Source organism: Spea bombifrons, chromosome 12 (genome assembly GCF_027358695.1).
Source record: "Spea bombifrons isolate aSpeBom1 chromosome 12, aSpeBom1.2.pri, whole genome shotgun sequence".
Lineage (NCBI taxonomy): Eukaryota > Metazoa > Chordata > Amphibia > Anura > Pelobatidae > Spea > Spea bombifrons.
In genome coordinates, this window is record NC_071098.1 from 33,649,755 (window position 1) to 33,674,732 (window position 24,978).

General features: G+C 46.3%; 1 protein-coding gene across 1 annotated transcript in view; it reads right to left on the reverse strand.

Moving 5' to 3' along the window:
- Positions 1-24,978, reverse strand: part of HSPG2 (heparan sulfate proteoglycan 2) — a 59,045-nt gene that overhangs the window by 22,916 nt on the left and 11,151 nt on the right. The window contains exons 2-51 of the mRNA XM_053452508.1: positions 24,307-24,436; positions 23,372-23,452; positions 21,063-21,137; positions 18,737-18,846; positions 18,518-18,576; positions 18,116-18,276; positions 17,778-17,816; positions 16,756-16,881; positions 16,198-16,485; positions 15,957-16,076; positions 15,450-15,581; positions 15,178-15,322; positions 14,945-15,096; positions 14,604-14,750; positions 14,355-14,518; positions 13,975-14,154; positions 13,568-13,764; positions 13,207-13,354; positions 12,841-12,968; positions 12,506-12,592; positions 12,339-12,400; positions 12,003-12,070; positions 11,696-11,836; positions 11,212-11,394; positions 10,850-11,029; positions 10,585-10,703; positions 10,390-10,501; positions 10,090-10,203; positions 9,889-10,010; positions 9,614-9,700; positions 9,437-9,486; positions 9,280-9,362; positions 8,917-9,057; positions 8,520-8,711; positions 8,071-8,109; positions 7,431-7,526; positions 6,914-7,204; positions 6,570-6,659; positions 6,112-6,195; positions 5,348-5,440; positions 5,032-5,112; positions 4,711-4,941; positions 4,472-4,585; positions 4,243-4,370; positions 3,968-4,054; positions 3,674-3,732; positions 3,280-3,447; positions 2,906-3,013; positions 2,623-2,723; positions 2,113-2,293 (exon numbers count right to left, since the gene is read on the reverse strand). Coding sequence (XP_053308483.1) covers positions 2,113-2,293; positions 2,623-2,723; positions 2,906-3,013; positions 3,280-3,447; positions 3,674-3,732; positions 3,968-4,054; positions 4,243-4,370; positions 4,472-4,585; positions 4,711-4,941; positions 5,032-5,112; positions 5,348-5,440; positions 6,112-6,195; positions 6,570-6,659; positions 6,914-7,204; positions 7,431-7,526; positions 8,071-8,109; positions 8,520-8,711; positions 8,917-9,057; positions 9,280-9,362; positions 9,437-9,486; positions 9,614-9,700; positions 9,889-10,010; positions 10,090-10,203; positions 10,390-10,501; positions 10,585-10,703; positions 10,850-11,029; positions 11,212-11,394; positions 11,696-11,836; positions 12,003-12,070; positions 12,339-12,400; positions 12,506-12,592; positions 12,841-12,968; positions 13,207-13,354; positions 13,568-13,764; positions 13,975-14,154; positions 14,355-14,518; positions 14,604-14,750; positions 14,945-15,096; positions 15,178-15,322; positions 15,450-15,581; positions 15,957-16,076; positions 16,198-16,485; positions 16,756-16,881; positions 17,778-17,816; positions 18,116-18,276; positions 18,518-18,576; positions 18,737-18,846; positions 21,063-21,137; positions 23,372-23,452; positions 24,307-24,436 — 6,274 coding nt within the window. The remainder of the gene's footprint in view (positions 1-2,112; positions 2,294-2,622; positions 2,724-2,905; positions 3,014-3,279; positions 3,448-3,673; positions 3,733-3,967; positions 4,055-4,242; positions 4,371-4,471; positions 4,586-4,710; positions 4,942-5,031; positions 5,113-5,347; positions 5,441-6,111; positions 6,196-6,569; positions 6,660-6,913; positions 7,205-7,430; positions 7,527-8,070; positions 8,110-8,519; positions 8,712-8,916; positions 9,058-9,279; positions 9,363-9,436; positions 9,487-9,613; positions 9,701-9,888; positions 10,011-10,089; positions 10,204-10,389; positions 10,502-10,584; positions 10,704-10,849; positions 11,030-11,211; positions 11,395-11,695; positions 11,837-12,002; positions 12,071-12,338; positions 12,401-12,505; positions 12,593-12,840; positions 12,969-13,206; positions 13,355-13,567; positions 13,765-13,974; positions 14,155-14,354; positions 14,519-14,603; positions 14,751-14,944; positions 15,097-15,177; positions 15,323-15,449; positions 15,582-15,956; positions 16,077-16,197; positions 16,486-16,755; positions 16,882-17,777; positions 17,817-18,115; positions 18,277-18,517; positions 18,577-18,736; positions 18,847-21,062; positions 21,138-23,371; positions 23,453-24,306; positions 24,437-24,978) is intronic.

The following is a 24,978-nucleotide window of genomic DNA, read 5'->3' on the forward strand; positions in this document are numbered from 1 at the left end:
CGTTATGAAGGCAATTTGGTTTTCTCCTTAAGCGGTTATAGGATTTGAAGGCCACGTAACGTGTCAGTGGATTGTGTGCGGTCAGCAGACCCTGGACTGTAATGCTCTCTGCATTCCATCACTTTACTGTGTAAGGACATCAGAGGTCCAAGAATGGGGAACAATTTGGAGAATGTTTTTATAGATCGCTTTGTGCTACTAGACTAGTTCCTAGGGAGGAGAATGCATCAGATTCATGTCCAGCAGCCAGGGCGCTTGTCCTTTGGACTTCTTCCTAACAAAAAGGTATTTTGACGGAGAAATCCCCTCCATCCAAGACATCCCACAAAGAAGACAGAAGAGTGGATATTAAATATTACCAAGTAGATCTAGAACATTCTCATAATGAAGAAGACGTAAAAGAATATTATCTGAGTTTGAAGCCCACCCAGGTCTGTGCAAAAGTAAATATTTTCCAGAGAAAACACAGAACGTATAACAATAGGAGGAACACGGGACTCATGACATACCATCACCAAATGGACTGAGAAACTAAAAGGTATTTGTGTTATTAGAAATGACAGATGATAAAATGATGCCTGGGCAGGAAAATTATGCCGGGATAAGTGGAAACTCTGACGGTAACATGGCAGGGGCTGTTGTGACTGTAATACTAAATAGATATATAATAACCTAAACATGGCGATCTAAGAATTCACATTATCAAGGTGCTTATTAGCAAATCATGATGCTCAAATGGTGCTTAACGTTTGCTGCCTCTGTGAAGACATGAAAATGCAGCCACTAAACTGTTAGGCATCACTTAATAAAAGCAGAAAGCTCTTAATTTCTGCAGCTAATAAATACTTTCTGATCCATCACTAAACCTGGTAAAGCAACGCTGATGGAGACAGCAAGCATGAGTGACTTTCAGCTCATTTGTGTGATCGTTGCTTGTAATATAAATATAAAACATAAAGTGACACTGCTGCCCACAAAGGTTGTCAAACCCTGCACTAATAATACCAGTACAACAATATTCTTCTACACAACCTCAAGATATGACTTCTGAGGCAGGAAGGGCAACTTTTTCATCCCTCACTATTATTTGTAATTCTATCACCCAACACTGGAAAGATGGAGTAGAAATAGTTCAGTTCCAGAGATGAAAAAAAATCATGTGTCACTGATGAGACCTGTTAAGATTCCTGCCCTTCTGTATTTAAATGCAAGTCATCCCTTACACATATTGTATACTGCCCTCCTGTACGCTAAACGTCGGCACTACAATCACTAACACAAATGTTTCTCCTCGTATTATAACAAGGGACAGAAGATACTATTCCAGAGAAAGCGCTTCCCTACGACTGCATGTAATTGCTAAGTACGTTTTTAACAATGGTGCTAATGAAACCCGAAAGCAATTCTAATCACGGTTGGATTATATAAATTCGGATGAATGGCTAAATGTGTCGTCGGTAAACATCTGAAAAAATATTAGTTACTTGAGGATTCCAAACATTTAGCATGACGGTTCTAGAAGATAATGGATATCCCGGCCTAGTATTAACATCAGCTATTCAACATCGTGTTCAGTGTAAAATACAAACATCATAACAGAAATGTTCCTGAGAACAAAGCTGGGTTTAATATGCAGGTGGAAGCAATCCAAGCGGAAGGATTTAGAAGCAGCAATAAAATGATTTATTTATTGGGAAGGAATGATTTTGCTAGCGGTGAGAAGCTGATTTAAATTTAACTCATCTGTTATTTTCAGATAAATTGGTTTGGGCCCAGGCAGCATAAGCGTCTGATCAGGTTAACGAGTATTCTTCATTTTATCAGTCTTAAGGTGAAGTGCAGAGAGAGGCAGAGAGAAGCAGGATCACTTCATTCCAACATGCAAACAGATCTTTGGGGTTACAGCTCAGCACTTGGCCAAGGGAAGAGTCCAAAACCGTTGAACGCCAACACAGCCAGTGCCCAAAAGCCAAGCTGGGTCTTTGAAGATTAGTTATTGGATTGGCAAGCAGTGGAGGGGTGAAGGAGGACAGGGGAGAAAAATGTTTAGCACCATGCACTGCGGGTAGGAGTGGAGGATGGAGAGGACTGAACGGTGATGCATTCACCAACCTTGAACATAGAGTGTGGCATTGCCTTCGTCCATGTCAAACATGTTGGAGCCGGTGCAGATGTAAATCCCGGCGTCCTCAGGCTGCACATTGCGGATGGTAAGGATGCCGTTAAAGTCCATTGCGCGGTCGGGAAGCTTGCCATTGTTCTGCCGTGTCCATACCAACGTGTAGGCCGGAGACTGATTATTATCGGAGGTACAGTGGAAAACAAGAAAAATCAAGCATGAAAATCAGGAGAAGTATCCAACGTCTGAACAGACATTATCAATTGTTAATGAACATGAGCTGGATTTCTAAGAAAAATAAATGCTTATTACAGTAATTGTATCACAGAAGCATAGAATCATCTTACAGGCCCATTTATTTTGCTTGATTTTCCAGCAGTTTTAAGAGCTCAAACCTTTTTGGGGGATATCCTTCTATCCATCCCCTGCATGTTTACTCTTCACTTTACCATGATGAGCCACGTTACCGTTACACGGACACAAACTGTATGATCTCTGCTCACCTTGCTTTTTGCTGTACATATAAAGGTGACGTCTGAACCTTGCTGAACATTCTGGGTCCTCTGTTCTTCTACGGTCACTGTGATAGGCTTACTGGGGGCAGCTTTTGGGGCAGAAAAGAAAACAGTAAATAATAGTTTCTATACAACTAAAAAAATGTAATTTTCCATAAAACATTCTATATATTTTAAACGTCTTGATATATTTTTGTACAATCTGTTATTCCCACTGTTTGCTAAAATATGTTTTCTCACACGGTATTTAAAAGCTTCATATATAACTCACCAGCAACAACGATCTCTGCTTTGCTGGTATTGGCGAACTGTAGATTGCGGCAGGTACAGATGTAAATACCAGAATCATAAGGTTGTACTCCAGAGAAGTGCAGCTCTCCTGAAACAAGACCAGGTCATTCACATGTACATAAACATGGGAGTCAGAAGCACAAACCAACCAGCTTTCCATGGCAATTAAATGATGCCTCATCAGAGTAAAGTAGTTCCGTAGAAAGGAAAAAAGACCCCAGATCTGCCCCCTGTTAACACATATAGAATCGTCATCTTCCAATAACAGAAAAATAAGAAGCTAAGCTTGTGACATCCCATTAAAAACATTTCTGCGGTGTATTTGTAACTGCACCCAGCTCACTGGGAGAATACCTTTCTCTCTTGGCTTGGCATTGCCAGGCAGTGGACGTCCATCCTCTCGAGACCAGTAGAAATAGTGAGGAGGATTTCCAGTCACCTGGCACCGTAGAGTCACATCACCCCCCTGGGAGACCGTGGCTTTTTGTGGATGGATCCTCACTACGAGGTTAGTTTGGTGGCCTGAAAGTATAAGATGTGAGCATGAAAACTCCGGTGCAGGTAGCAGAAAGCAAACTTTATATCTAGAGTAAGACAATATTCTAGTACAGTTACTGAAATGAAGGTCAAGCAAATAGCTGGAGACAACTCCCATACAGCAGGCCCTTCACCCACCTTTTGGGTCAGTTACCCACACTATACCAGGACCATTCCCAACTCCAACGCAAGACTTTTAAACTGGACTCACCCTCAGGAACACATTTCTGTCCACGGATGTTGGGATTTCCTGTGTAGCCGGGGGCACATCTGCCACATTAATAAACAGAAGATAAATCAGGTCTAGGATATCATGACGGATCAATCAAGGATAATGGAGAGCGCATTGTACAGTTGGCTTTCACTGACGGCAATAACATAAGTACATAAAAATACATGTAGAAATCATAAAAAGCTTCTGTGTGCGGCTTGTCCCCAGCCACAGGCTGCCTTTCACGGGTTAGCGAGATGGTATGGATGGCTCTGGGTATGTCTCATTGCTTACCTTTCACAGTACTGTCCAGTGTATCCCGTCGGACATGCTGTGCACCGATACCCACCAGCACTCAGAGTTTCACAGGTTCTAGAAAATCTGCGGAAATACACAAACAAGTCAGACATGTCTTGCTGGTTCTTTAACAGGATCAGTAGCGCACGTTATTGAGAAATAAAGAGAAGTTAGAGAGGTGGCAAACAAATAAGATCTAATGTAAAGGTCTGCTGACCTTTAAGGAAACAAGCTAACAAGGCCTGTTTTTGCAGTGAGTTATGGATACGTACTGATTCTCTGGATCAGTTAATGGACATGCGCAAGGCTGGCAGTCCTCCGGGGTCCCAGCGGTGGCATCCCCATAAAACCCTGGCGCACACTGGCCACAGAACTCCCCAGCTGTGTTGTGTAGGCAATTCTAAAAAAAAAAAAAAAAGGAAAGTGCTCATTGTTGCAATAAACATACACAATAAAATTGTGCTGTGAGGCACAGTACACGGTGGAGAAGAGGCTACTCACAGAGCAAGAACCAGTTTCCGGATGGCAGGTCTCCGAGTGTCCGTTACAGTCGCATGGCTCACAGTGACCCAAGTAAAGGCCGCCACCGGTCCGTGTGTAGCCAGGAGCACAATCCTGGGGAAAAGGAACCAGCAGTATAATGACCATCTCTGACATTAATATGTCTTTATTCTTGTGTATTAAGTAAAGGTCCCTGTGGTGGGGCAGTGGCACCGCAAACCATACAACATGCAACCCACCTGACAGGAAAGTCCTTGGTATCCAGGAGGACAGCGGCACTCTTCAACCTCTAACGCCTGTGGCAAGCTCGTATATGATGGCCCTGCAGTCTCCATGCTGACGCCTGTGATACTGGCAGATATCATGTCCGTGGAGTATGAGGCCCTTATAAGAATCTCATCCAGATCAGCCAGAGCCATCATCAGATGCTCCCGAGTGGTCTGCCGCCCGTCAGGACGTTTCCACTGATGCTAAACTCAAACAAAAGGTTTCGGGTTTGGTTGTTAACACAGAGTAAAAAAGCAAGGGCCCATCAACAGCCTCCATGGTACGATCCTTACCTCTCTGAATATAACCTCATAGGTATGGCTTTCGCGGGGACGTAGCTCAGGCTGATAGGAGACCAATGTGATGTCGTTACCCTAGAAATTATGTAAGAAAAGGATTCGTCTGTAGTTATAACACACTTTGTGTGGTAGTGCACCATTTTGAGCCAGTACAAGGCAACTCATATTTCAATAATGTTAACTGCCCATGCGGGCTCACAGAGTATCTAAAACTTTTTGGGGCCCCCCCCCCGATACTGCTTTGTTGTTCGGCAGATTTACACCTTAAATGGCAATCACACTTAGGAAAGATAAATCTCTTAATTTGTACCATGATCTGAACATCAGCATCGACCAGTGGGGTCCCTCTGATTCCTGCCTTGTAGCTTAATGTATAGCGAAGTTTCCCACCGTAAGACGCCACCTAAAACAAATAAAAATAAACCAGTGAAAGGGGTGGTATTTAAAATCACAAAAAATACATTATTCCTGGAAAGCATTAACCTCCAGCACTAGGAGAATCCTAAACCCTCACCACGCAATTTACAAATACTCAGCTGGGCAAAAAGCAAAATTTTATTTCTCAAACTTTACAATTAAACTAGACATTCTGTCAAATATTTAAACCGTAGCAATAATCATTGCATTTTCATTTTAAATGGCAACCCATGGAACAGCGGTTAGGAAGCCATCAAGTGACACACCTTCAGTCTTTATCTGCATGTCTCTCCACATAATCCTTAGAGGGATTAGGAAAATTTGCACCCACTTTGAGAGCAGGATTGTTTTTTGTTTGTTTTTTTTATCAAAATCCACTGACATGAGTGAAAAATAAACATCTGTCCCATTTCTTGCTGCGGATACAATCTTACAATCAGTATATTTTGTTAACAGTCTGTAATATATATTTAATGACACTATATCATTATTTTCTATACTGAAAAAGCTGTGCAATGATGAAATTAAATCCCTTCCATAACCGTGAACAAGGGTCTGAAGTCAGTCCTCAAAGACCACCAATGCATTAGCGGATAACCCAACTGTACTCCAACAACGACCACTGACGTAGGTAAGTGACGTCAGTAGCCCCTTTACCTTGTCCCCAGTAAAAGCTTTAGGCAGCTGCCAGTAGAAAATGCCTTCAGGGAGAAGAGAAAAGCCCTTGTAGATAAGAGAATACTAGGAAAAGAGGAAGAATAGAGTACAATTACAGAGAACATTAAAAGTACAACAGATCACGGCTTCAATTCACTGTACCGGTGGCAAGAAAAAATACCCGGGATAATCACGCTGCAATTCAGGTTACGCGGGGAGTGACCATCAAAGGTCAAAGACGCAATTAGATCAAGACTAGCATCGTGCAACAGAGGACAAATGGTTCGACGAGCACTTGGTAAATTGCCGATTATATGCCACTTTTAGAAATTAGTAGGAACAGGACTACCAAAACGTCCCATTTACATACTTGATGGTGACGGTAAAGCCATAAGCCACTTGAGACCTGTTAAAGCAAATCTCGTGCACCAAGCACATTTCAAAAGGTAACCAAGTACCTTTTCTGCATCCCTCAGCCGTGTGTTTCTAGAGAAGAGGAGGTTGGTGGAATCCAAAGCTGGTGTCTGGGGAGAATCTCCTCTCGGAGCCTTGAGTTATTAAAAAAACAATATTATATGGACACTAAATACAACCTCGGCAAACACCCAGAAAAACCTATGCAGCAAAATTAAAGGACGCAACTCTCTGGACACATCCACCTTGTTTTCTAGTCTTAGTATAAATCAAACCATTTGGAGAAGCCTATACTAGCAAGTTCCCATGCCGGCGGGGCCGGTGTGTTCTATGTCATTTCTAATGAAGCTCTAAAGACAACCCTCTCATCACCAGCCTAACATCCTACCTGATGGGTGGGTGGCCTGTGGTACTGCCCGGGAGGACCGACTGGAGGGAAGGAGCGAGAAGAGGCTCCTGAGGATGGCCTAGATTTTGAGTGGTGCCGTGTTGGGTTATGAGACCCATGAGGAGAGGGGGGACCTGGGGCAGCAACTAAAGCAGATGAAACGGCAGCAGGCGATTCCTGCAGTATTTTTGGACTTGTAGAAGAATCTTCAGGAGGTGATGAATGATTCGATGAAAAGCTAGACAGAAGGCTCCAGATTTCACTGTCAATTTTTTTCTGCTTTTCATTCATCTGGTTTTGTATGGGGCATACGAACGGGGAACAGAGGGTGAAAGGATCAAGGTGCAAAGGGTAGGAGGAAAGAAAAGGCGAAACAAAGAGAAATATCAGCAAAAACGAAGATAAAAACTTGGGCCATGTAACAATGCATGTAACTCTAGAACGTGTAAGGATAAATGTTCATCACGTGGTTCTGTGTATTAAGTGCCTGACAACGAACGTATGATGGAACTGCTACCTTCGCCTGACGTCTGACACGAGAGTGCATGTCAGAATGCGTGTCCCCAATTGCTACTCTCTTCCGCAACTCCTCCTCCGTCAGGGATGATTCATTCTGCTGGATGCACAGGGGACACCTGTCATGTACACCCACCCGTCCAAAACATCACAAGACCAGGCGCCATTCCAGAACAATTAATGTCAACACAATCCATTCACAAAACATAAAAATTCTGCGCAATCGCCCAATAAACTGACTTTCTGCAGCTACCCTTTAATCATTCTGGATTGTCAATCACTTTAACACAAGGTCTATGAGTTTCATGCAGTGCTCCAGCAAAACAAACCCCAGGTTAGCATGCACCCTCAGAAACCTCCAACATAAAGCGAGAGCGGAAGCCTATCAGTAACTGATGGAGATCCTCCTAGCCAATATTCCTAGAAGTTTCACAAATTCTCAAAAAGCTAATTCATTGGAATGGCATGAATTACCTGTTAATGTAATGGTACGGCTCGTTACAGAGGGAAAAGCCACGTTCTGTTACGATCCCACATACACACATGCGTGTATTACATGTTAAAGTGTTAGCCCGTAATGCAACAACACATCCTCGCTGGGGCAAACACAGGATTGTTTCCACCACTTCAAAACAAACTACCTTATGAGCCCGACGTATCCGAGCATAGTACATCTCCCTCTGCAGAAAGGGCATCACAAAATGAGAACCGAGGAACGTTAGAAAGACAAGAAGAAAAGTTTGTAACGAACCGCAGAAAATAAAGAGTCGCCCTGAGAGCTGCAGGACCTACATACTGACAAGTGCAGAGCGAGACCTTTTTTTAAACCTGCTCTCCATAAACGTGTTACTGCGGAGCCATCCACAATAACCATACATTACTGATACATTTTGTGTTAGCTTGTGCTGTGAACTGATTGTTGGGTTATGGACCAGATGGTTTCACGTATTCCCTGCAAAAGGATAACTGCATCCCGGACGGATTCTGCTGACATTGATACAGGTGTAAAATAAACATTTGTTTCTACGCAGTGTTGATGGTGACTCCAAGAGCTGCTGAAAGACAGACACCATGTTCTTCCTAGCCATACCTTATCCCCCTGATATCCCTCTGGCAGCTGCCAGAAGTATGTCTCCTGACCCAGCTGGTCAAACTGGTCATAGCTCAGCTGTGGTCCATGGCTTGACATCTCCACTGTGAATCCAGTGCTGATCCGGGTGCTATGCTGTCTGTTCACCAGAGCAAAGTTTTGGAAGTTCCCAGGGAGGAAGGGGCTGGTAATCTATGGTCAGATGAACAAGAAACAGACGTTAAATTAAACTACTAGAGACCAAGGCCGTCACCAGGCCAGTGACGGATGTTACTAGCTTGGGTTTTGCAGTATAGGGGGTATCAGAGATTATAACGGCGGGCCATGCGAGTGAAGAATGCTGAGCTTTGCAGCCCCTCTGGATCTTGAAATCTCTTTATTTGGCATACAGGCTCACCAGTTCGCGGTGGTATCTGGAGCTTGTGCATGTCTGGGTGACCCCCATGCAGAAGCAAGGCAGACAGCCTTCTGGATTATCAGCACTGAGGTAGAAGTGGTTGGGGCGGCAGGTGCTGCAGGAAGGACTCTCCACATAAGGCTGTAAGAAAACAAAAGAATAAAGAGATGTACAGGGTCACATAAAATAAGTTAATTCGAATGCATTCCCCAAGCCAGAGATAAATTTGTCATTCAAAGAAAGCTGAGTGATCACTTGGGGTGTTTGCAATGGTCCTTCTAGAAACAGCTACAAAGTTTTACTGTTATTTGCCGTTGATTATCCACAGCTAAACCCTACACATGTTCAGTATACAGTACTTGCCTTGCACTGACACTGTCCCCGGGAGTCACATGTGCCTGTTACACTTCCTCTGAGATCGCATCTACAGCCAAGGCCAGAATCCACTACAAGAAAACACGAATTAAGACATTTTACTAACTTCACAATAGTGTGAAAATCTCTGTAAAACACGACCTACCTGTGCAGGGCTGGCCACGTGCCGGATCACCCCTGTAACCGGGAGCACATCTGAAAGGACACGTTAGAAATATGTGATAAGGTATCAAGCTGCATACCACACCAGGGACAGGGGATGTCCCAGGATAGACACCCTGACCCCTGTATATTGTTTTGCCTATTGAGGTTGATGATATACCTTTCACACTGACGTCCTGCGTAGCCCGATGGACAGGAGTCACATGTAGGGTACCCGTCTGTGTCCAGGAAGCATGTTCCAAAGTACCTGAAGAGAAGTTACAAAAAAGTAAAATGTTTGGAATTACAGAAATACGTCACAAAACGCAGAACATTCTACACTGGGGTCTCTCACCAAGCAAATACAGGTGGAAAAGCTAAAAAAGGAAACACCAAATGGACAGACTACCAGAACATGATCAGAGGACAAGCAATACGCGGCGCATGGTTACATACTGGCTGGAAGTTCCACGGCAGGGGCAAGGCTGGCAGTCTCCTTGGCTCCCCCTAGTGGCATCGCCATAAAAGCCAGGCCTGCAGCGCTCACACTTGGCACCCTCCGTGTTGTGCTGGCAATTCTAGAAGAGAATAGAATGAACAACTCAAGCATCTGCCACTGCGTAGAGCACCGGATAGACCCATTAGCTGCCCACTCACCAGGCACTCTCCTGTCTCTCCGTCACATTCAGTGGAGTGACCACCACACTGGCAGCGTTCGCAGGTGCCAAGGTAGAGGCCACTGGTGGATCGTGTATAGCCAATGTCACAGTCCTACAAGGAATGACAAGATGACACTAATTTGAGATATAGTCCAGAGCTTAGCCCTGTGGGACTATCGTCCTCAGTAATTTCTCCACCGGTACAGATCTACTTAGCATGTGGAATAACAGACCAGACAAGATCTTCCCATCTCCACCCCACATTCCCAATGTATTGGTAACACATAGATGAGCAGACCTGGCACGAGGGCCCAGCGTAACCAGGGGGACAGACGCAGTGCTCCACCTCCACTGCTCGCTGCAGGCCTGTTGTGTGTGGTACAGCAATATCCATGTGTATATTTGAGATCCTGAATAATGGGCAGAGAGGACGGTTAATTTGGTAACCACCTAATGGAAAACACTGGATACAACCAGATTATAACTGCCTTACCTGGTCTCTGCCATGCTGTCTGCGTAGGATGCCCGGATCATCAGGAGATCAATATCTGCCAAAGCCATTAACAGGTGCTCTCGTGTGGCATCCTGACCATCTGTCCGACGCCACGAGTCCTGCCACAGGACACACATTACCGTCAGTTACTTACTGCTCAACCTCTTACATTAGGTTAGTGCTGGCTCTGTAGTCCTGAACCATGCATATGTTTTGCAGACTTTACTGCAAAAACAAAGATACCAGCGTGGGACTGCACACCTACCTCTCGGAATGGCACAACTACAGTGATGGGGAATCCAGGTACCATCCTGATGTTTGCAAAGTGTTCCAGGAAGATCCCATTTCCTTGCAGCACCACATCTGGCTGACTGTACAGGGGCTGGGAACCCAGGCGGGACTCATATGTGATGGTGTAGCGCAGCTCCCCACCATAGGATGTCACCTGGGATACAAAGGTAACACATTTCTAAAGCAACTCCTGACCTGATAACCCACAGTAATTACCTTTGTCAAAAAGTAACCCAGGATATTGTGTCTCTGATGGACATATTGTCAGGTTACAATGCTCTCTCCACTCGCACATCCGGTCACCTGTCCCTGTTTGTAAGTTCAGCTCCTACTCACTTTATCTCCTTTGAAGCGTTCGGGCAGGACCCAGAAATACACATCAGGGGGAATGCTGCTGAATTTCCCAAATGTGAGCTCTGAAGGGCCGGAGACACTGATACCGTCAGTGAACGTTCTGGTGCTGGCTGCATTCGAAATGGTGAAGGGCACCCTTTCATGGCTGTCATAGGTGGAGCGGACCTGTCGATAAAGATTGTCCCCAAGATTAGCAAATCCGTATCGTGTAAACTGCTACCAGAACGTAACAATAAAATGTGGCATGGACAAAGGGCTGTATCAAGACAAGTAACATCCCCCAGCCTCCCCAACTTCTGTGCTGTCTTGAGGGGAACTACAACCCTAATCCTGCTATGTTTGCTTTTGAGGTTTAATAGCTTTATATACACTAATCTGGGCATCAACAAAGTTGTGAAATTGATCCACTTTTTCTATGGCCCCTGCGGACACCCATACTGTTATAAGTGTCAGACGTTAGCATTACCTGGTCTCGGTTCCAGAAGGAGCTAGAGCACTGCCTGGTGATACCCATGCAGAAACATTTCAGACAGCCGTCTGCATTCCTTTCACTGAGGTAGAAGGTGCCGCCTTTACATTCATTGCAGCGCCCCCCGGACACGTGTGACTACGAGGAAGGCAAATCATGAAAAATATGTTCAAAAAAGACACATGGTATTATGATTTAAATACTAAATCCGTTCGAGAGAACTAATGTATGGCACATGGTAAGGACAAGTTAGACAAACAACAAGCCGTTGCAATATGAGTTCATCGTATGAGCAGAAGCTTACCTTACAGATACAAGTTTGGCCGGATGAGGATGCGCTGCCCCTCTTATCGCACTCCTCCAGGGGTCCCGCTGGTAATGGGTAAAGATTGGGAGATATTGGCAAATAATGCAGTAAGGTGTTCAAAATCAAGCATTAAGGTAACCTGTGCCAGGTACCCAGAACACCCAGAACACAAAACACGTTCTTACTAGATTTTCTAGCATTTTCCTATCATTATAGAAATTAACAAGTTAAAACAAATGTATCAAACACATGACAAAGGACGCACCGGTCACGCCTCAGGGAAACAGGCTGCCTCTGGAAACAATGTGGTGTATGCTTCGAGCTGCTACTTACCACTGCTGGGCTCGCACCGGCCTCCTGGCTGCATGGGATTCCCCTCATACCCTGCTGCACATCTGAAATGTGACATGGGACATTCCTGAACATTTCCCACAATGCAGCACCCAATGATGACATCACCAGAACCAAATTTACATAGAACTTCAAGATCCTGTACTCACTTCTCACATCGACGTCCAGTGTAACCTGGGAGACAATTATCACATGTGGGCTGCCCATCCGTGTCCACGAAGCATGTGTCAGAATACCTGGCCAAGTGACAGGGTATGATTGGCAGGGGCAAAAGCAAAAACCATGGTAGAAATTGTAAGGAAAAAACCCCAGATTTTAGTAATTTGACAGAAATTCACATTTCCTCTACATAAGCCACAAGGCAAAATGATCTTTTCCTCATACTGAAGTTGAGGGCAGTTGATGGAGATTCCTTAAGAATCCCCAGTCTCAAATTGCGTGGCACAATAGACTTATCAAGATGATAAAGGGATTTGGGACCCACCTGCGCCTGTAGTCGGTGTGCGGGCAGGGGCATGGCCGGCAAGCATCAGGAGTACCTCGGGTGGGGTCGCCGAAGAAGCCAGCCTTGCACTTGTTACACTGCGGCCCCTCCGTGTTATGCTGACAGTTCTGAATATAAAAAATGGATGATATTATAGATCAAACCAAAAGAAAGTGGTGCAGTGACCAAGGCTGACATAAACTGGACATTAATTACCCCAACAACATCTGCAGACTAATGAGTTAGGGGCATAGTATTTGTAATGGCAATGGTATTAGAGCAGTGTATTAGGAAGTATTAGTCATGTGCTTTGCAAAACCTCCCCAATCCATTACTCTGCAAGAGGAAGGCAATGGCTTCTCTTACCACACAATAACCGGTCTCAGAATTGCAGGAGGTGGCATGGCCGTTGCAGTTGCAGCCAGAGCAGGTGCCGAGGAATGGTCCTCCGGGAACTCGCTCAAACTGCGCAGCACAGACCTCACAAGAAAGGCCAGAGTAACCGCCTGGACATCTGAAAGAAAGAGTCTGTGAGACCCTATGCCGATACGAGATGGAACACACACAGACTAATTCCACAACCTTATTTTATTTTTTTTTGCTGACATGGGGATTCTGGTTTTGGAGGTGTGGTGGGCAATACTATGCGGTGCTCTTGGGTGGTCAAGGGACATGCCCCCCAAAAGTCACATCCTTGTCAACAGATACCACCTGCGAGAACACCAACCTGCACTCCTCCACGCCTGTGGCAATGCCCAGCTGGCTATACTCCACAGATGTTGTGTCCATGACAATGTCTGCAATTCCCACGCTCGCCATCTTGTTGTCATAAACCGTTTGGATCATGATGCCTTCCAGGTTCTGCAGCGTCATCATGAGTTCCTCCCTAGTCACTGGAGCCCCAGACTCGTGAATCCAGTTCTCCTAACATTGTGAAGAAGATACAGTGTTTATGCATGGTGCATCTATATCCGACATAAAAAAAAAATCACTGCGCTATTGTTTATGCCCCACACGCATCGTTACATCCATCACTCAGATCAGGCTGACTTACCCCATATCCTACTGTGACCTTCAAAAGGGAAACCTATTCCATTCGTACACAGATAACCCCATCACTCTTAACTAACTCACCTCAGCGAAATAAATGGTGCGCTGGTTCACAACGGATGGCTGGGTAGGTGTCTGGATGCGGTAGATCAGTTTTTGCCCATTTCCTATTAGAACCGTGTCAGGTCTTCTCACCGGCTCAGACTGACCACGAGTTAACCCATAACGAACCTTGAAGCTTAGAGTTCCCCCATAGGAGTCAACCTGAATGAATGTATCACATGTTACAAACTTGAACAAAGATAGGTCTGCTATCCAACCAGATCATGTACAGTCTCAACAGACAATACAGAGCAAAAACATTTCAGAACATGCCAAAATCGGCCAAATCATTTTCTTTAATTATCATATGGATTATGGTTTCGATGGAGTAACCTTTAGCAGGGAAACCACAACTGTCGTACCTTGTTCCCCAGGAACTGTGCAGGGAGCCTCCAGAAGGACTCCTGACTCAAGAATCTTCGTGAAAGATCCACCAGCTGAAACTCTTCCTCGCTTGCTTCGATCTGCAGCTGATTCGAGGACAATGGGGGGATTCCCAGGTGTGCCGGTGCCGTAACATTCACCCCTACGAGGGAATCCATAGTTTCATATAATGTCTAATGGTTATATCTCTCATTTAGGAGATCTATAGATTCTGGAAAATGAATTACCTTTGAAATCATCAGGTATGTCAAACCTCAGGCGGATCTGACTTCTATAACGCCCCGTGTGGTGGCAGATCTTGGTGATCCCAAAACAAAAGCAGGGGACGCACTTGGATGTGCTTTCGATGTGAAATGTTCCCTCTGGACAGGGGCCTAACAGTTAATGGAAACAGTGACAGGATCACACAAACACTCAAAACAAGAGGTTCTAAAAGCTTCAGAACCCTTTTATGAGGCTGGATGTCAGGTTCTGCTGGGGTCACCAGGGATCTGGTTTCACAGATCCATCCAAGGTGACGGGATCCTGAAAGCCAGCCATGTCTGCAATGTCTTCATTGAGTGCATACCTCTGCTTGGCTTTAGGGACAGGACTCCATCTGGAATTCCAAAGACCATGCCCTTAGCATTGATTGCTTCACAAGTGTAAGCTCCTTGGTCCGCTTCCTTTACATCCCGAATTATTAGGGTACCATGTCCATTCTCACTGGTCATTGAGACTCTGCAATACAAACAAGTACACAAAATGGTTCAGCGCCATCATTCTCTGTCCCATGCAGTCAGGGTCTGAGATAGACATTACCTGCTACTGGTGGGAATGTGACCCCAGTTCAATCTCCAGGTGATGATGGGAGTGGGTACTCCAATGGCTACACAAGTGAAACGCACGGTATCCCCTCTGGAAGCCATGATGCTCTCCTCTGGAGGTGTGATGACTTGGGGAGGATCTAATTAAGACAAATGAAAATTCATCTTAAAGATCTTCAGTGAGGGGAGTGTGCTCTGCGAAAAGCCGTAAGCTGCTGGCACAAAAAAAGTACTCAGCCTAAACATCAATGATGGAAGCCCACTTACTGCAGCCAACTTCGTCGGAGCGGTCAGGGCAGTCGGCCTCCTCGTCACACTGGTAACTGGCAGGAATGCAGGTACGGGAGCCCACGCACACAAACTGATCTGGGGCACATGCATCGCTTGGTCCCTTTGTGGCTGTGGGGACAGAAAGGTATTGTGTTAAACAGAAACCAGTATGCCAGCCAATGGACGCTGCTCAGTATTCAGTGTAATGACCTCCCTGTCATACCTGGCTGGAGCCTGTCGCAGCTTTTATTTATTTTACTCCTATTCTCATCGCTCAGTCTTAAACTGCCCTGCAAGCGCTAAAACCCGCTCCACATCTTCCTTTCATCCCTGGGACCCAGGTTTGGGAATTGTCTCCCCTGAACTTTCATGGCATTTCTGTTAAATGTGTCCATTTTCCCCACACAGCTATATCGCTCTTAAAAAGTGACTTTTGGAAAGGTCTTTGGAAAACAGGTGTGATATTAATACCCCTATCGGCCCCCCAATTCTCATGGCACTCACGGCAGTTCAGCTCATCTGAGTTATCTCCACAGTCGTTGTCACCATCACAGCGCCAAAGCTTCAAGGCACAGCGGCCATTTTTGCATTTGAATTCATTGGGTTCGCAAGGAGAAGGAGTTCCTGCAGCAAGAAAATATGTCGTAGCAAATGAATAACCTTTTTTTGTGGAGGTACTACCAGCCTCTGACCAGTCCAGGACTGGGCTGGCAGCCGGCATAGGGAAGCGAAAAAGAGGTCTCACCACAGCTCAGCTCGTCGCTGCCATCCGTGCAGTCTTTCTCCCCGTCACACAGATAATCTCTGGGGATACACTGTCCGTTGGGACACCGAGCCTCTTCCCGCCGACACTGACGTGGCTCAAGATCAAGACCTGGTTTTGGGGTAGGACGTTTGACTGTACTGGTGGTGTAGACCGGAGGCCGAGTGAATACGCGAGGAGGTGTTGCAGTAACAGTCGGTCTCGTTGTGTAAGGGATCGTACGTGGAACTGACGCAGTTGTTATTCTTGGAACCGGAGGAGTGGAGACCTCTGGAAAGCAAAATCAATGAGAAATCCTTATGCCGACTGACTGTGGACTGCTCGTTACAGAAGATACACGGCTTTCAAAAGAGTAAAGCGTAGCTGACGGTCAGCATACACAGATAGATAAATAGAACACCCCGCTAAGCCAATTCTCTAGAGAGAACAAGATCCATAGGGGTCAGACATTTCTTGCCCCTCTTACACCATATAACCCCTTAGCAGTAGGCAATAATTAGTCCCTGCGCTTGCTAATAATACTCAATACTCGGCCCTTACCACATCCATCCTCGTCTGACATGTCCTGGCAGTCATGCCGCTGGTCACAGCGAAACTCCAGTGGGATACATGTTCCGCTGCCACAGGTGAACTCTGAGTCTGTGCAGGAACGCACGGTGGGAGTGACTGCAGGAGAAGACCACGCAGGGAGTGTCACATATACAGAATGACAGACCACGACCGATGCAGCTGTACGCTCACATGCACACAAAGGGAGCAACGCACAAATGTGCAAGAATACCCGGGACCGAAGGATGAGCGTGCAGCAAATGAAAAACATACAGAATCTAGCAGTTTAAGAGCAGGACTGGTCTTGCTTCAGGGTAACAATGCAGAATACCCTCACCAGGGCGCAGGAAGCCCCCTCACGTGGGGAATTTCACTTAAGTCCATATCCATCACCATGCTGCTAGCACAGAGCTGACGATATCTCTAAAGGACATCCAGGGTCTGCTAAATTCAGAGATGATTTGGGAACCTGCGCATGTCTTCACCTGTGCTGTCCACCAGATTGTGGAATATGCTGGCGTGGCAGATCTGGTGCACGCCACCCACATAACACGCAAGCTGGGTGCCAAATACACATCCCCTAGCACTGCGTGGCAGCAAGGCATGCGACTCCACAACTATGAAACAATAACTACAAGTATGGCAAAACTCCAGTCCAGCAACACACGGAAGCAGACGTGCATGCAGCAATCTGCTGCACGATGCAGAACTTGCAGCAGGCAAAATCTGGTCTATTTACTGGCCTTGGAACACAAAGCACTTTATTCACAGGAAAAAGCAAATCCCCTCATATGGCGTCCTGTCTAATGAACACTGCCAAGACAATTAGATCACAGCAACCGAGTAAGGAGTAAACATCAGCTTTATCAGGAGGATTACGAAAAACATTGTCCCCAATTCAAACCGCATACTCACTAAAGCACTAGGTGCACATAAACACACAACCCCTACAACGTGACGTGCAGCACAAATAGTACCATGCGTCTGCTTACAGCACGCAGCTTGTCACTTACCTGGCAGCGCCATCCCCACTGGAGATGGTGGGGTTTGTGCTACAAAGGAAAATCATGTTAGTGCTGTGTACAGAGCTTTGGCTGATACTGTAACCAATGCACGTTCATGATATAAATGCAGTGCATTATTAGAAATGGGGTGGAATCTGTATGTTTGGAGTTTCATCCACCCTCACACGCTTTACATACAGATAACACACTTTTGGTGCCTGGGGTCCTTGACACGGCTTGCGAGATGGATTAACCAGAACGTCCTTACAACAGATGCAGATGAGAATAGACATTAATTTCTAAGATCGCAGACAGGATATTATAAGGAGCCTTCACAGATTCCTTACCTGATCCGAGATGGCGAAACTGAAATCCCTGCGTGGATGTTACATACGAGGCGATGGATCCACCTTCAATCACAGAGTAGAGCACCTGCCGGATCTGGGCATCATTGGCATTACCCTCTGAGCCCACGTCAAGTTCTACGAATACGTATCCATCAATAAGCCTGTAAAGGCAAGACGTGAGCGAAAAAATAATCAAATAACACTTCCTGACCAATGTTACATCCTGATTCCCGAGGTCGGAAGACTATCGTATGCTCTCCACGGTATCCCAGGGCCACTCTCTGCCCACAGACTGCTGATAAGGGGGAAATTAAATATCAATTTATCCAGGGAGAACAGATGGCTCCATGTTATTTACACAGCCCAGGCGGAAATTCCGCTTTATTCTTTATGGAGACTCACTTGACGTATACGACGTTGACCATTTGCTCTCCAGGAATTCTCTGATACTCGGATTCCAGCTAAAACAAGACACGTAAGGAATTAGTCAGCGGGCGCAGTGATCGCTGGGATGAGGCTATTAAATGACAATGTGGCGTCATAAAACTACAATCTTTGGCTTATTCTCCACTTGACGGATCTGTTGGAAAAAATATCTGATCGGAACATGAAACATCTCACCGTGTCAACAACGGCCTCTGACAAATCCCGAAATTCATCCGACGACACATTGTCCAAATTGGGGGAATATTCCACGGATTGGGTGAAATTCACCAGCGCTCTGTAATAGACTAGAAGAAATAAAAATGGGTTAAAGGGAAGGACAGGGAACAAGCCGTGCCGAGGGCAGTTTAAACAGCTGACTGGATTTGATTGAATTCTGAGGAGGATTAACGTGTTGTCAGCGCTCGCTGCGAGGTAACACAAGGGCAAAGACAGCGACCCCCAAACAGGCAGTGACAATGAGACAGAGGCTGGGAGATACAGAGAGGGCAGGCCTTGGCCCTGCGGTTATGTGTTATATCCCCCGGAGAAGACAATGAAGTTACAGACAGAACAAAAGAGTGAAAATGCAACAAGACGTGATTATCTGGATCCATTTCCACTTTCTGAACACACTTTGGCAACAAACCGCAAGCAAAGCATTCAGACAGGTACTATAAACACGGCCACTGGTAGGCACCATCGCTATAAACACAACCACTAATGGGCACCATCCCTGTTAAGACTGGCACTAGTGGGCACCATCGCTATTAACACAACCACTTGTGGGCACTATCACTGTAGCCCCTCACTGACATACAATAACTGGGTTTGGCTAGCTTCATAAATCAATGAATAATAACAGCGTCCAGTGGAGTCTTGACCACGGAAAGAATAAATTCACAATAACAAAGCACATTATTGATAAGGGTCACACATGTGATTTTATAACAGCTGGCTGCAAACTGGGGACAAACGCTCAGCTGCGAAGGCCGACAACTCTCCAGAAGTGTAAATATTTCTTGAGTTTTCTCCAGAGTCCTCTCCTGCTGTTCCTCGGCTCCCTATTACCAGCCGTATTTACTAAGGTCATTGAGGCATTTCCTAAAGATTACGTATCTCCATTGCCTTCCAAACATCTGCTTTCCTGCTCCCATCTGGAGCCTGGACACCCACTTCCCCCTCCGACATCTACATTTATGATCGGTGGAAGACAGACCTGCTGGGGCAATAAGGAACCCTGTACAGGCCTGGACCCTGGAACCCTCACCAGACCCTTCAACCCCCAGCACTGTTGCTGCAGTTATACAGATGCCCAAAGTCCAGCCAGGAGCAATTTGTTAAACACAATCACAGAGACAGCTGCCAGAAAACAGACCCATCCGCAGCGAGCAGCTGGAAGGGCCCCAAATTGCCCCTGCAGTGTGTGCTAGGAGGTACCACGTACAGCTGTGTACGGCGGGGTCTCCTGAAATGTGGATACACATTGGGGGCTCTGTGTAAAGTCAGTGGGGGAGGACGGATGGGCTTCCTGGTTGTTTTTGCGCTGATTTCAGAACAAACCTTTGTATTCAATATTCAGAGCATATGAAGGGGCAGAACCAGATTCAAACTACACCTGGGAATGTACACTGGGGGGAGAGGCTCCTGAGTCCTGACCACCTTGAGCTGCTCACAGTGGCTGGCCCATAGGCAGTGATTTATGGAATACGTCTGGAAATGTAGACATTGTGCACTCGCAAAAGAGAGCTCAGTCTGCTCCAGGTCCAGGTCCAGGCCCACAGAGCAGCTTATCGGGGTATTAGGTGAGCCAGGCCAGACGCTTATGCTCATTGTGTACCCTCCACGGCTGCAAGGAAGGGGTTAATCTAACTGGGAATTTCTTACAGGATACTGAAAATACCCCACAATGGCCAGTCTGCCCAGAGATGGCAGCATGGCCTGGGGGAGCCACGTTCTCAGCTCCATGTGCTGCATGTGGATGAAAGGAGTCTGTGTGCACTCCGTGGACCTGAAGACTGTCACGTCTGCCTAACACAGACTGAGTCACACTCAACAGAAGCCTCCAATAAACCTAAGAACAGGGGGCGAGGAGGCTGCAACCTGGGGGAAAAAGAGGCCACAGCCATAGACCAGATTTAAAAAGGGAATTTCCACCCAGTTGGAAAATATTTGAGATCTCTGGCCACGACTGCATAATGAAGTCATAGATTCCCGATACAGAGGAATACGGGGGCAAGCGCCATGATTTTACTGGTTGGCGGTAACCCTGATGTTTAATTATAACCAATAAAAGATCACCTACAAACCGTGAATAAAAGGCAGAACGAGGAGCAGAAGATCAGGGCCCGTGATCTCCTGCAACACATGTAACCGCACATGAACACAGTATCACATAGTCCAGTTGCCCTTACCACATCACACACGTGCACAAAGGCTACATACAGAGTTCACACAGAGGATGCATGCAATGAACCACACAAACACTGACACCCCTGGCCAAAAGTCCCATGGAGCAACTTACTGAGAAAGGGCTCTGGGTCCTGCTCCGATACACTCATACCCGCCAGCTGGGGCACTATCGGGGAGGTGTAAATACCTAGGGGTTGACAAGTATGGTATGTGGTACAGGGTAACAGGAGGTAAAGGGGCAAGATAGGAAGGACGGAGGGCAACAAACAAGGGATGGGGGATTCACAAAGAGAAACCCAAGGATGGGCCAAAAATCAGGGCGAGAAAGGGGTGGAAAGTAGGAGGGCAGAGAGATTATAGAAGAGGGCAGGGAAAATGCAGGAGGGAGGCCATGGGAGAAAGAGGGGGCAGTGCAGGTGAACACATAGAGAGGGTACAGGAAAGGGCAACGAGAGGGCAGGAGGGAGAGGCAACAGCAGAGGAGAGGAGTAAAAGACAAAGAAGAAAAAAGTGAAACAGATTTGAGAAAGAGAACATCAAAGAGCTTCTGGAGGCTTTTTGCTCCTCACATTTCCAAGTGGGACAGTGATCCTCACCTCACAAACATTTCACCAGGGTAACTAATAAACTGGGTAAAGTAATTAGTGATATCCCAGTGGTAAGGTAGGAGTCCCAAGCGGTTTTTTTTAGTTAGATACAGTGATCTTAATCCCAGATAGGGATAGCTGGCATCACCCTGGGATGTAACCTCTGGTCAGCATCAGTGAATTGTTTTAAGTGCACGAGCTGGCACCCGCTGTACCCTGGCCACACGGATACATAAAAGCTATTTATATCTGACCCAGAACATGGTCGCGCATGCCTTGTTCGTGGCTCTAAAAAAAATTTCCCTATAACATATTAAATCACGTGCAAAAATACTTAAAGCCTTGTATGTAACTTCAGGGCCGGTCCAGCTTTTCACCCGGATAATCCTGTGCGGCTGCCCGCCAGGAGCCTGTCCATCCCTGTCTTTGGCTGGAACCCATCCACAACGTATCGCAAAACCACTTAACAACTTGGGCAGAAGAGAAAAAGCCAGGAGATATTTCTGGCCTCTATAATCCAACCTGGAACATTCCTCATTTCACAGTTGTGATCGTATGACATGGTTTGGTCATTATTGACACTGACTATAAATTGATAGCCAATAAAACACATGTAGGACACGGTGGGGGCATTAAACTGTAAAATGAGGTGGGATATGGATCAGATTAGTTTTATATGAGTTCTATGTGGACCAGAAACTGAAAAGGATCCCACTGGGGCCAGAATAGGGCCCCACTGTTCCTTCCTAAACACATAATTCACAATACAAAGACTTGGGGGCAATACGAGCGACTGACTTTGCTATGACCCCCAGAAGCTTCTTTCTTTCTGCCTGTTGGGGTGAGTCCTTCCACGACAAAGAAACACCCCATGTCTGTTACCGTCTCTTACTAGAAGCAGAGCTCGCAGTTCTTCACGCAGTGGCGGAGGAGTAAAAACACGGGGACTTGCCAGATGTCCCTTATTGTTGAGACCCTCTTCCCACATGCTTGTTCTCCATGTACTCCCCACTAGGGGCATTCCCAGGGGGAGATCCAGATGTGGGAAGAGCGTCAGTAGCCAGGACATTCCGGAGCTGGGGGGGGTGTTACGTGGAGGCGGGAGATGGCCAAGATCGCACAATACAAAACAAAATACACAACAAGCGTACAACATAGAAAATAGACATTTACAGACAATTAACGCGGACGATCGGGTCTGGGCAGAAACCCGGTAGTCCACGGCTGCCATGTCCTACAAGGGAAGCCATATCCTGCTGACAGAAGCCACTTTTACCAATTTAGTTGTGGTCGTAAAATGAATTAGAATAAAGCGCTCGTTCTGCATAGGGTTTGTTGGGCTGAGATTCCATTTGGTTTCTCCACTTTCTGGATTTAATGTCCAAGAAAAACTCTCCCACGGAGCTCGGTCTCAGATGGTGCTATGATGTCACCTCCCGGTCTGGCACTGGTGAGCACGCCGACAGCAGGCGAGTCAGCCGGGTCCCCTTGCGTTCCTGATACCCACCTGTCCTTCCTGTTTATCTAAAGATCCGTCTCCTTAATTCAGCACGTCCAGCATGTTCTCCCACACATTCCACACTGGCTAAACATGTAACATGAAGCCCCAACCATGTGCATTACACGTCTGCGTGAGGCACACAGGAAGCCAACACCGCCAGAATTCTGCTACTGCTGTAATACTCTACACTCAATAGCCAGGGTGGAGGGTGGGAGAAGAGGCTGACTAGGAGAGAGGAGGCCATTAGGGTGGGCAGGGTCAGCAGGCAGGGGCAAGGGCCATCAAAGGGGGCATAGGACTGAAAGGGAAGGGCCAACCATGACTTGGCCTCACCTGTAGCGTAGGGTGCTTGTGTTGGTTTCTCTAGTTCCGAAGCCACGTTTCCGCTGCCGATCTCAGAGCTCCCGTTATCATCTGGAAAAAAAAACAGTCCCATGAGTCACGGGGCAGACGTCACCCCCTTCAATCCATTAAAGTTACATGAGACTCTGGCAGAAACAGCCATTAATTTATTATTATTATTTATTGTTTTATATAGCGCCATCAAATTCCGTAGCGCTGTACAATGGGTGGACAGCACATAACAAGTAGCATGTAACATAACAAATTGACTTACAGAGACAACAGGTGAGGAGGGCCTGCTCAGAGGAGCTTACATTTGAGTTGTGGTCACAAAACTAAATGAAAAGCAAACAAATAACCTGCGTCTCAATTCTGTGGTCCCCTGTTCTTATTGTGTTCAAACAGTGTTAGTTTATACTAGGATATACTGCTAATATGTGCTAATATACAGGCCATACCCCCCATATACCGCAGTAATTTACACAGTTTTTATGGGGTCACCAGGTCCCATACCATAAATTAGGCAGCCGTGGAGCAGCGTCCCTTCCACACACAGCCGCTGATATCAGCTTAATGGGGTCTGGGGTTCATGCGCTTTATAGCGAGTTGCAGGAGACAATTTGCCTAATTAAGGGAATGGTGTAAATCGCCCCTTCCCACCGGAGGAACTTCCCAGGCAGCACAGGTTCAGTGTCTGGGGAACTGTTAGTGGTGCTTGCAGGGCAGAGGAAGGAGCTCTAAGACCAGGGCAAAGTGAGGAGCACATCGGGGCAGAGTGAGGAGCACACCGGGGTGGTTACCGTTGTTGCTCAGATCTTTGACTTTTATTCCTGTCTAATCTGGGGTTTCTGGGTAATGTTGAGTACCTCCCCATCTATCTCCGTAGCAGATACCCTCAAATTAACGCGAATGGTCAGTATACACACCTCCTGAGGCCTCGTCCGCCACAAAATCCTCGTCGTCTGCCAGGTCTCCATAGCTCCATCTGTGACTTCCCGTCCGTGTGTCTGACTCTGGGAAATACACCTCATCCAAAACGCGGGAACTGTGCGCCACCTGAAAGACAGCATATAACATGTGAGCGATATCTATACCCCTGAGGCAGCCAATGCCCTCCTACACTCTACACCCGACTTCCCTCAAAACCACTCAGAATATATACTTTTTTACATAAATGTAAGAAATAGCAGAAAATACTAATTTTTAAAGAAAAACATGAAAATACACGAGAAGGATATTTTTGTACAGCCAGTGCAGGGTTAAATCTTCACCATCATATTTCCCCTCCCCCCGTGACTTTGCCCTGACGCCTATCGGATTGCGCCGTCACCTGGCGGACGCCTACAAGCCCCAAACAATGAGAATAAGATCATCCGAAAGGCTCAAAAAGTGTAGGCGCGGGAAGGGGGGGGGCGTCAGTATGAGGTCATGGGGCCAGCGGACAGTGCGTGTTTAACCCTTTTAAGTCAATTACATCAGACAGGGCCAAGTGAGGCCTGATCCCTTTTACTTTGAGAAACTGGAAAGTGGGGGCCACATCATATAACAAAGAGCTACTAACTCCTGGTGTGTTTGGAAGCAGAATGCTAAAACTCTGC